This window comes from Parasteatoda tepidariorum, chromosome 3 (genome assembly GCF_982258835.1).
Source record: "Parasteatoda tepidariorum strain Cologne lab strain chromosome 3, Ptep-v5.0, whole genome shotgun sequence".
Lineage (NCBI taxonomy): Eukaryota > Metazoa > Arthropoda > Arachnida > Araneae > Theridiidae > Parasteatoda > Parasteatoda tepidariorum.
Genome location: NC_141757.1, coordinates 41,497,014 through 41,509,289, shown reverse-complemented (window position 1 = coordinate 41,509,289; position 12,276 = coordinate 41,497,014). Strand labels below are relative to the sequence as shown.

General features: G+C 27.4%; 1 protein-coding gene across 2 annotated transcripts in view; it reads left to right on the top strand.

The window, feature by feature from the left end:
* The window catches only part of LOC107448013 (atrial natriuretic peptide receptor 1), a 257,847-nt gene extending 250,789 nt beyond the window's left edge, over positions 1-7,058 (top strand). For both annotated transcript variants that reach the window (XM_087159150.1, XM_087159151.1), the window contains exons 19-22: positions 1,136-1,310; positions 1,930-2,028; positions 2,970-3,061; positions 6,900-7,058. In XM_087159150.1, the coding sequence (XP_087015276.1) occupies positions 1,136-1,310; positions 1,930-2,028; positions 2,970-3,061; positions 6,900-6,998 (465 nt within the window). In that variant the 3' untranslated portion in view covers positions 6,999-7,058. The remainder of the gene's footprint in view (positions 1-1,135; positions 1,311-1,929; positions 2,029-2,969; positions 3,062-6,899) is intronic.
* Positions 7,059-12,276: the final 5,218 nt, after the last annotated feature.

Sequence of the window (12,276 nt, the reverse complement as noted above, 5' to 3'; positions counted from 1 at the left end):
TTAAAAACTCGAAAAAACAAGAAATGGAATATTCTATGAGTGGGCATATTAAAGGATAAATTTATCAGATATGAGGCAAATCAGTTTGAAGAATAAGACAGAAAGAGTATTTACTTATATTAATTACATGGATATTGACTCAAAGTTTTTTTCAAAAAATATCTTTAGAAGTTTATTATTTACTTGAGGTATCTGTAATATGATAGGTTAAACTTTTTTATTTTTAAAATAAGCCATAAAAATGGGCCGACGTAGAACCAATGTGAGGCGAGTACAAGCCAGAGAAAGACAATGTGAAACCGTGAGGCAGTGAGCTTATATAGATGCGCCAGCTGTTTACCGCAGGTGGTTAGTAGTACATATAAATAAAATTTTTGACTTGTTTGGAGATAAAAGGTATTCAAAAGCCTTTTTACTAAATTTTTATTAATTAATTAATTTAATTACTTTTTTAATTACAGACAAATAATTTTTTTAAATTTTGTATAGTCTGTAGATTATACAATTTAGACAATGTTTTTTGAATTGTTCCCATCCTCAATACGTTTGAAGTTAACAATTTAAATACATCAAAAGATGCATGATTATTTCCAAGAAATACGTTTTTTGCTCAATTTCGCAACCCAAAGTATCTTTTACATGGCTTAATTAACGCATTTAAAGCATTTCTCTTAACTATGATGGCTCAGTGACGGTTCAGTCAGCACTGAACCGTCATTCATAAGAAATGAGGCTCGATGTCCGATGGCGGTTTGAGGATTATCCAGCTTGTCTCAAATTAAAAGCTGAACTATGCATCGTGCTCACCACATTGCCTCAATTATGCAGTTGGTCACAAAATTGTGAAGAATTAACCTTTATCCCCTCCAATATCCATAATGGGCTGTTTCAGAAATGATTTATTTTAAAGTGTCCCTCATGTTATTAAGATCAAATGTGAGTTATAAAATCTGACTGGTAAATCAAAAGGTTCAGGTTTTTTCAGGTTTTTTTTCATTTTTACTTGCACCTTAATTAATTAAAATAATTGCAACTAAAGATGAATTGAAAGTAAAAAATCCATACGGCAATTTTAAAAGTTTTTATGGTTTTTTTAATGAATTAAACCGAACATATATTTCTTAATACTCCACAGGTGGAAACAATTGGAGATGCTTACATGGTTGTGTCTGGCTTACCCGTTCGAAATGGTAATTTGCATGCAAGAGAGATAGCTAGAATGTCTCTCAGATTGCTTGAAGCTGTCCTCTGTTTTACAATCAAGCACCGACCTAAAGAGCAGCTGAAACTTCGCATTGGATTACATACAGGTGATTATAAGGATAAAAAAGGACTAAAAAGTATTAATTTTAAAGAATGTTAACATGCATAGATAAAATATGTACATAAGTAATTAATTTCATTAAATTTCCATTTGATTTTGTCCGTTTTTTTTCTTTACTGTTTTCAATTTTGTTCTTCTCTTCTGATTAATTTTAAACTCTTAGAGATGAGATTGGCAATATATATATATATATATATATATATATATATATATATATATATATATATATATATATATATATATATATATATATATATATATATATATATATATATATATATATATATATATATATATATATATATATATATATATATATATATATATATATATATATATACGCATAGCATCGTGATATTAACAAAAATTTTATTAACAGCACTTAATCCTAGTTTCGAATACAATTTGTGGAATTTCTTTAAGTTGCATAATGAGTTAAAAATTATTCGTTTTTTATTGTTAAAAATTATTTATTATATATTGATGATGCTTAAATTGTTAAATGCGTTAGACTATTACAATGCTTTACATAATCTATTCATCAAAGTATTGCGTAACTATATATTTCATTTAAACCGACCATTTCAATTGTTCTTCTATTTCAGGCTCATGCGTCGCTGGTGTAGTTGGTCTCAAAATGCCTCGATACTGTTTATTTGGTGATACAGTAAATACCGCCTCACGAATGGAATCAAATGGTTTGCGTAAGTAATAGCAAATTTTTTTTCTTCTCTTTTTCTCCTTTTCTCAAATAAACATCCGATTTCTCATATTCTTATAGTTGAATTTTCTTCATTGTTTCTTTAGATGCACTTTTATTTGAATTATACAGTAGTGTTCCATGTTTTTATGTTTCCACATGATAAAAGTCATGTTATTAAATATATTGACACTAATAATGAATGAGAAATGGTTATGTAGCTTTTATTGAAATCTATGGAAATATCACCATTATTATGCTGATAACAACCTCGAAATTCCGAATAAGGACTATCAATTTTTTCGATAATATTTTTATAACCTCAAAATAGGATAAAAACATAGTCATGGTTACTGAAACTATACTATACGTTATTTAAACTCTTCATTTAGTCATTTTTCCGTTCGTATGACAACAGTTTACCAGAAATTAATCTGGCTTTAAAACTATGTAGTTCTTTTTAGATCACAGTAAGTAAAGCATACGAAACTCAAACGTAAGTTTAATAGAATCATTGGTTCTTATTCCATGCTCTAAAATATCATGATAAGAATTCAAAAATTTCACAACATTTGCGAAATTTTATCACTTCTTATATAACTATATTTTATTATTAATTACATAATACCTCATTACAAAAGCTCTTCGGTAAAAATTATCGACCTTTTTAATGCTCCATAGAGTCAGAAACACGGTACATTTTTCCATATTCTATGAGTTTTCACCATACTTTTCTTCTCAGTGAGTATATAAAAATATATTTTCGACTTAAGTATAGTAAAAAAATATATATATACTGTTTAGAAAAGATAGTCTATGCCCTTAATCCGTAAATTTTTATGTTTTAATAGATTTTTTTGTCTAAACCGTATATTTTCTAATTGTATTTATTATATTTACATAAATTCATTAAGTATTTTGATTTACCCGAAAAAATCATTTCAGCTTTGAAAATTCACGTTAGTAGCAGTACAAAAGAAATTCTTGACGCATTCAATACTTTCAAATTGGAACTAAGAGGTGAAGTTGAAATGAAGGTAAGGGAACAGTTTTTTTTCATTTGATTCATGTATATAAAGTTCATAAAACAAATTAAATGATAAAATTATACAAGTTGTTAAATGAATGTTGGTCAGATGAAAGCCATGTAAGATTTTTATGCTGATCCATCTTGTGACTTCTTTTATAAAACAGAGTGTAAAAATCGTTTAATTTCTTTGAAACGATATAAAAAACTGACGTTTCAATAATACGGTTTAATTATTATAAATATTATTATATATATATTATATAATAAATATTATTGTAATAAATTATGCTATAAATTTAGGAAATTTCCTCACTAGATTCATGTCCCAAAAGTTTGTAATAGTTGTCCAGAGTTGTCCATAAAATTGCCGATTGTTCCCAAAACTTTCATGAATTGAAATATATATATAAATATATATATATATATATATATATATATATATATATATATATATATATATATATATATATATATATATATATATATATATATATATATATATATATATATATATATATATATATATATATATATATATATATATATATATATATATATATATATATATATATATATATATATATATATATATATATATATATATATATATAAATATATATATATATATGTATATATATATATATATAACGTATATATATATATATATATATATATGTTATATCATCTGATACAATATCAGAAAGCACTCTGTTTTTTACGGATATAATCGTGTGGGCTGAAGAAAAGAAGATTATATCTTCTTTTTCCGGCTTTTTTTCCGGTTTTTTAATTAACATTTCATTTTTTTTTTTAAATAAAATGTTGTTCGTTATTTTTTTACTTATTATTTCCCACCCCCCCTTTTTTTCATATGTCTATAATTTTTCTTTGTTTCATTCTTCATTTTGAAATTATATATATATATATATATATATATATATATATATATATATATATATATATATATATATATATATATATATATATATATATATATATATATATATGTATATATATATATACAGCCTAACGCACTATGATTGAGAAATTAGGCAATTTGAAATAAATAAATCTCCTGATTTGAATACCTGTAAAACAACAAAACAACGTTTTATGCTAACAGATGTAATGATTTAATGTTTCTGCAGCTGCATTCTAATTAAAATATTTGCATTTGCATCTACACCACGTTATTACTGCAAATAATAGTGATAAAAAAATGCTGTTAGTTCTCATAATTCCCAGTTTGAAAATCCATCTTGTTATGAACTCCATAATTAACTTTGAAATTTGGTGATAATAATTACTTGGTACCTATAAAAGAATTCTGTTCCTTTGTATATGATTTATAAGACTTCTTAGACAACCATTTGAAATACGTTCTTAATTTATATATATTAAAAATAACTCTTTGAACTGAAGTTTGGTATCATTGAAACTTCGAGCACTATATTGTCATTAAATTTTCTAGTAAATTACTGATGCTAACATAAGTATGTAAGGATAAGTCGTTGGCAAGCTAAGTTGTCATTTTCAGTTCTTTAAACTTAAGTTAAAAAAATTGAGCATTATATGCATTAAATTTAATTAGAAAAATCATTCAATGTTTATAAAAATAAATGTACATCGCAAGACTTCAGTACATCATATAAATTTTCTTTAATTTAAATATGTTAGCAGGCAATTAAAATTTCCTTTTGAGAATACTCAAATCTTTCATGACATTTAAATCAAACTTTCAGAAATTACAAATCGCTTCATTGATTTCCTACCAACATATGACTTCTCCCTTTCGAGTTTTAAATATGCGAGACAAGAACTAATTGAACACTTTACTTCTTCATATTTTTGCAGAAATAAAGAAATTACGTTTAGAAATCATTTTAAAAATGTTATTTTCTATTAAATTTAATAGGATGAGGAACATTTCCGCTTATAGTTAATTTAAGAGTAAAGATGGTGATAAATTTAAAATTATTTCTTAAGATATTTCCCTTTTAAAACAATCTTCATATGTGAATATATTCCTTGATCTTTCGTGAAGAAAAATTAGTTTCAATAGAAAAAAAAATCATTTTTGTTTACTGACTAAAAATATTTTATCCGGCTAAAAGAGTGATAAATTTTATGTGTTGTTTCTGAATCATAATGTTAATGTATATCAAAATTACATTTGGCTTCTAGCTGGAAAGATTAAGGTCTTTTCTAGAAGTGAAACAAATACAAAATAAAGCGCAATAAATTGAAATATTCTAGAAGAAAAAAATCATTTGCTTCATGGAAGAAATGAAAGAAAATTTGTCTTGCTTAGAACATTGAATACTCTATGCTTCTATGCATTTCGTCAGAACAATTCTGTTGCTCGCCATTCTGTCAGTTTGTTTGAAATTTTGTATTAAATGTCTTATTATTTGATATTAATTGAGTTGAATCATTTTTCACAAATACTTTTGGTGTGTAATATTTGAATATTTTACATTTTTCCGACAGTCGACTGTCCTGGAATTCAATTGCCTGACTCGATTTGCATGAAAGGTACGTTCGTTCGACAGCTCATTTTACCGATAAGTACGTTTGGAAGACAGCTCTTTTACCCAAGATATACGTTTAACAGATAGATTTGCTTGCCCATTAACTCATTTGTTCGACAGTGCTTTTTTATAACAAAAAATTCTGAAAATCCTAAACTGATTGACAGATATAATTTATCAGATTAACTATTAAGTTTTCGAAAGTCCTAATTATGCAGTCCACCCTCCTTTGCACAACCTTCAATTGCAGCCACCTTCTGATCGTTATGACCGATACATTAAGTATAGTTTTTTATTCCACAGACTCAATGTTATTTTAGCGCTTATAGAAAAGTTCACACTGAACATTTTCTTTTAATATGTCAACCGACATTTAGTTATTTGACTCAGCAAATGTTTTTATCTAACAGCCCATTTAATGGGAATCATCTTGAAGTCCTAATGATTTTAAATTTAAAAAAAAATATGAAATGAAAAGATTAAAAAAATAATTAATAAAAAAAATAGAAATAAATTAAAAGAAAATAATGAATAAGAAACTTCTTAATGCTATCCAGAATTAGCTATAACTCTGGAAGGTCCCTGGTTCCTCAGAAAGTAGAGGGAAGCGGAATACTACAGTTATTACGTAATCGTCACTACATAAGCCGTCATTGGATGTCTGCTTCTGAATTCCACCAAGAATTGCAATGATTTTTTCATAAGTCTAATCATAAGATTACGGTTGCAGACAGTTTACGAGAAACAGCTTCATATAAGATAATGCCAAATTGGTAACGGGAACACTTGCGTAAAAAGTATTTTAAATTTATAAACTGGAGAAAAGACAGGACCAGGAACCTTCTTAAGAACAGAAAAAAAGTCTGATCAGGAAGAAGCTTCTTTAAACTCTCTTTAATATCTATGAACAATATTTATATCTCACCGACGATCTTCATATATCCCAACTGTCTTTTGCAATTGGTTACTTCATGTTTTCACCAAAAGTAGACACTAAGAGAACTTCAATTTGAATGGACTGATCATTTTTAAAACGAATGTAACAAAGAGAAAATAAATCACTTTTTAAACTTTTAGCTTAGTTTTGTTGTGCTTTGTATAAGCCAAGTAAGTACGAAACATGACATTTTTTGACGATCTGATCATTTTCTTAAAATGTTCTATTTTCGTTTTAATTCAATTCGATACACATAAGTTTGGTATGTTACAAAGGTAAAATTTAGAGCAATATTTATCCAGGATATGATAAATGTAATGATTTTGTATACATTTTTTTGAAATGTTTTTTCTTTAAAAGCATGTAATGTATTTCAGGGAAAAGGAAAACAAACCACCTATTGGCTATTAGGGGAAGAAAAGATGAATGATGCACTGCAAGATCTTTTAGAATGTCCTAAGGAGACTCATTTGTAATTTAAATGCATAGTATGTGTAATAAAATGGCATTAAAACCCTTTTTAAATGTACAGTGCACAACTGGTTATTAATTGCGTTTTACTATCTAACATACAATGCAAAATTTACAAACTGTTTTTTTGCAATGTTGTTTTCTATTTCTAATATTTTACAATGAAATTTTCTTAACTAATTGAGTAAGGGCTTTATTATCAATAAAATTAATAGCTATTTGCAATTGTTTACATTTTGATTTCAAGCAGTTTGTAAATATGTGTATATCACATCAGCCTTAGTTATTTTTGAAGTATATTTATTAATAATAATTTGATCTAGGACAAATATAGTCATATAATTGATATTTATGTTATTTAATTATTCGTCTGTTATTTAATAATGTTTCTGTAAAATTTGTTATTTTATAATTATTCGAAAATTAAAAGATATTGAGCGATATTTAAAATTTAATGCAAAACTAAGTACATACATAAATGCAAAAATATAAAATAAAGATAATTAATTCCCCTTAAAATTTCTATAATCTGTTTAAATCTGATAAAATTTTAAAAATTATAGTTTCATGAGTCAAATTTCAAGATTTAAATCACCTAAATAATTGTTTTTCCTCTTCAAGAAACAATTAGCTTAACAAATCTGAATAATTGTTTTTTCACTTAAGTAGTTTTAAAGAATAAAATTAATTTTTTTTACTGCTAATAGTTTGAATGAAAATAAAATAAAAATAATAAATGAATATATGAATAAATAAAGTAATTGAAAATGATTCAAAAATAAATTACTATAACTTAAAAGTATAAAATTATTTATAAAAAATATCGCTAAGAAATATCTGTTCTAAATTTTACTAAGGTTTTATCTTCCCAGATGATTTTTTTTAACTATCTTAATAATCTAGAATAATAATATCACATTATTTTAAAGATTTTGTGTTACCATTTTCTACAGGATGATTCACAAACATCTAAGGAAGGTAGGGCACATAATAATTGAGAATTGCATAGTAACTTATAGCCGGATATGTCATTATGCGTCGCTAACGGTTCTCCGATATTATGAATTTCCGGATCGTGTGCCTTTGAACTAATTTTTCTGTACCTAATTCATCAAGCTCATCACAAAACTATTAAATTGACAATAATATACCATTTATTTACCTTTTTAAACTTACTTTTTGACAACAATCAAATTTTAAGCATAAAATTAGGTCAAAAATAAGATAATGTAGTTAAAAAAATTAGTTCTTGAGAGGAAAGTGCTCCTAGTGGCATATGATAACCTTTTCTGCCGTGGGAGTCTATGTAATTCCTAATCCTTATGGTGTATCCAACCTTCTTTTCAAGTTTGAAGCTTCTAATACAGACAAATTCACCTAGTATATATTGGGTGTACAAATTAGTTCGGTCCGTTTTCAAAAAATGGCTCTGGATGATATGAATGTTTCATAGTGACAGCTGGTTTTGGTGGTTTCAGGGAGGTTAGACATCTGCTAATAATATTCAGTTTATATCGCTCTGAGTTTCATACAGAAACCCTGTTTTTTGCTTTGTTAAACATGTCAAATTTTGTGGTAACTAAGCAGCATTTGCGGGAGGTTTTATGTTTCTGCTTTAATTGGAAGAAAAGTGCATCTGAAGCGCATCGAAAGCTTGTAGAAGTTTATGGTGACAATGCTCCAACTGATAAATCATGTAGGGAATGGTTTCGACGTTTGAATGGTGAATGATGACGAAGGAATGGTGAATACTGAATAAAGAATGGTGTCGTATACTATGAGCTGATACAACCTGGCGATTCCATTACAGGCAATCGGTATAGGCTACAATTGATTCATTTTAGCCGTGCATAACGAGAAAAATGGCCGAAATACAAGCGAAAACACGACAAAGTTATTCTTATGCATGATAACGGTCGGCCTCATGTAGCAAAAGTCGTAAAAAATATTTGGAATCGCCCAAGTGGGATATTTTACCGCTCCCGCCATATTCGCCGGAAATTGCTCGTTCTGATTACTGGTGGTTCCAACGAATGCAACATGATTTGGCAGGTCACCGGTTCCCTTCTTTTTCAGAAGTCGAAAATTGGCTCCTAACTTGGATCGCCTCAAAAGACGAGACATTTTTTTCGAGGTGGAATTCGAAAATTGCCTGAGAAGTGGGATTAAGTAGTAGCCAGCGATGGACAATCCTTAATTAATCTGCTCATTCATTTTGTTCTGAAATAAATGCATTTTTTACCACAAAAAAGTGGACCGAACTAATTTTCACTCCCAGTATTAAAAAATAAAAAACACATAGTATGAAATACTCAATTTAAATGCAAGATTTTATCTTGTGTACTTGCTAAAAATATATCTTCCTTCGAAAAAGATGATTGTAAATAAACTATTAAAAATGAGAAGCATTTCATTATGCGAGGCATGTGACAATCAGAAATCCAGAAATGCTAAATTAAAATTTAACTAACTATTTTATTACATATTATAATTTTATTCTTTGGCGTTTTTAAATCTTTAACTGCAAACCATGACTACAGCTGGTAAGAAATCTGGTTTATTTGGTACTTAACAGAAAACTGGAGTTTCTCCATGTAATTCTCAGGAAAAATTCATCTTGTCAGCGAAAAGTTTGAACAAATTTGTTTAAGTCCCTTTACATTTGTTGGACGAATTTGTCTTCACCAGTATCGTGTGTTAAATCCCTTTAAAAGGGAGATAACACACTAAAGGAATTTTCACCCTCTATCTTCTACATTTACAAAGCATCACAGGCAATAGAAAGCTTCTTCAAACATAAGAATATATTAATTTCAGGGCTCCTGTATAGTTTGAATAAAAGTGCCTTCCTTTATCAACTGATTCCATATGGATTTCACAGTTTCCTTTAAATTTAATAATGAAACAATTTCTTGTTTTCAACCGAGAATTTCTCTTTTACAATTTCTTAAATTTCATGCTAATTATTTGCGTTTAAAGTACATTTTATTTCTAAGCATTCTTGAATTTGTATTAGATAATTTTCATTTTCCTTCGGAATTACAAATCAATATACTTTTCGATGTTCACAACATTTAGAAATTTCTCAGCATATACAACAATTAAAAATTTCTAAACATTTAAAAATTCGACTAGCAGTAATAAATTTGTGAGGCTGTTCCACAATTTGAAGATAAGAAATAGATGAACAGTTCGTTAAAAAAATATGCGTTAAATACATACGGGACTAACCAGAATGATTAACGTAAAATACAAAGGTCAGGAAAACTAAAAAATTATTGTCTTTCTATATCCACTACTTTCATATGGATTTTACGGATTCATATGGATGTATATTTTACTTCAAAACATTCTGAAATTTGTATTGGTTAATTTTCCTTTTTCTTAGAAAATCATAATCAATATATTTCTTGATATTTAAAGCATTTCGAAATATCTTAATATTTACAACAATTATACATTTATTAACATTTCGAAATTTAACTAACAATAATAAATTTTATGATGCTATTCTACAATTTGAAGATTAAAAAAATTGTTTAGTTTGTCATTTTGTTTTCAGAAACATTAATTTTTGCTTTAATTAAATCAATATACATGAAGGACCAACGCGAAATACAAATATTTGGAAAGCTTAAAAAAATATAAAAAATGCAGATAAAAACAAACTTTTACTTACTTTTACATCGAAAAAATTGATCAGGATTGAAAATTTTAACGGCAGCATCGTTTAATAATTGAAAAGAAACCTAAGCATTACTATTTAATTCATGCACAACGGATGACGGTCAGTACCATAAATACAGACATCTGGAGAAAATTTCCTTCCTTATTAGATCTATGAATAAATGGTGGAAGTATCCTGTCGAATTAGTGGTGCTGTCATTAATCTGGGGGGTTTTGTGCTAAGTCGCCCTTTCACCCTAATGGTGTTCTCTTGTCAAACGGTAGGCGCTTCTTCCTCACTTAAATTGCATGGCTGGCGAGCTGGGCTTGATCAAGTGTCATTCGAAACAACAACACCATAAAGACTCACGGATTTCACTAATAAATGTACGAATCATTCATTAAAATTTGGAGCATAACATTTAACTAAATCTTATAAGTCAAGTTATTCTTCTTAATGATAAAAACTTCGAAATATATAGTATAATTATTTTTAATTATTTTAAATTTTTTAATTAATTTTTTTATCTATTTCTTTCTTTTTTTATTAATTGTTAAAAAAAAATTTACGAGGACAATTCGAAAATGTTATGTTTTTCTAGTATCAGTATTTGTTTCTTCATAGTAGTAGTTTAAGCTGGTAATCGAATTCCCCTTCTTTTGTAAGAAGGAAACGGAAACTTGAAGGAGGCAAAGCAATTAGAAAAGAAGATCGAGTTTGATTGTTTTTTTGCGTCAATTACGCCTTCGCGGTGGAATGTGTCCAGATATTTATTGTTCTAATCTAGTTCGTAAACGATGTCTTCTTCTATTATCAATGTATGAATATATTTCTGCTTATCTTTAATAATTCATAAGTTTCCTCTTTACATCTTCTCGGGACACTTTTTAATTACTTAAATCTAAATTTTTAATTCTTTTTCGCAGCTGTTTTTCAATCTAATTAAAAAATACAATTTAAATTTTAGACATCGAAGTTTGCCTTGCAAATATTATTATTTAGTTTTTATTGTATAATTAATGTTCATGTGTTATAACGGCAATATGAAAGAATGAAATCTCTTTTCTCTTAACATAAATCATAAAATTTTTAAAAGCTAAATTTTAATTGCAAATATGAGGATGTTACGTTACTTGGAAATCAATTTAGTACTTTCTTTTTCCTTTTTTTTTACAAAAATGCAATTTATGACGTAAACTGAAAATAATCCTAATCTTGTTTTAAAACTAAAAACTTAATTAAAATCATACTTCACCTTTTTGAAATACCTTATATACAAAAATAGTACTAACAATATAGGCGAAATAGTATAAAGAAAAATTCAGGGCATACAATGTACAGTAGGCAAAGGAAAGTAATCGAAACAGCTTGAATAATTTTGATCGGAGTTTCTACGGATTATGATTTCTGACCCCAAAAAATATCGGGAGTAGCTGCAATCTGCAAAATATGGCTCCAATAGTTTGGGTTTAGAAGAGTGGTCGAAAGTTCGTACCCCTTAAAGTTAAATTTACCTTTTTCTTAATTCACCATATGTCGAGAACATTTTAGGTGACCTGAAAAACTTTTGCCTACAATAATAAAATGTGTTAATAATAAAAAATTTCATGCAAGTA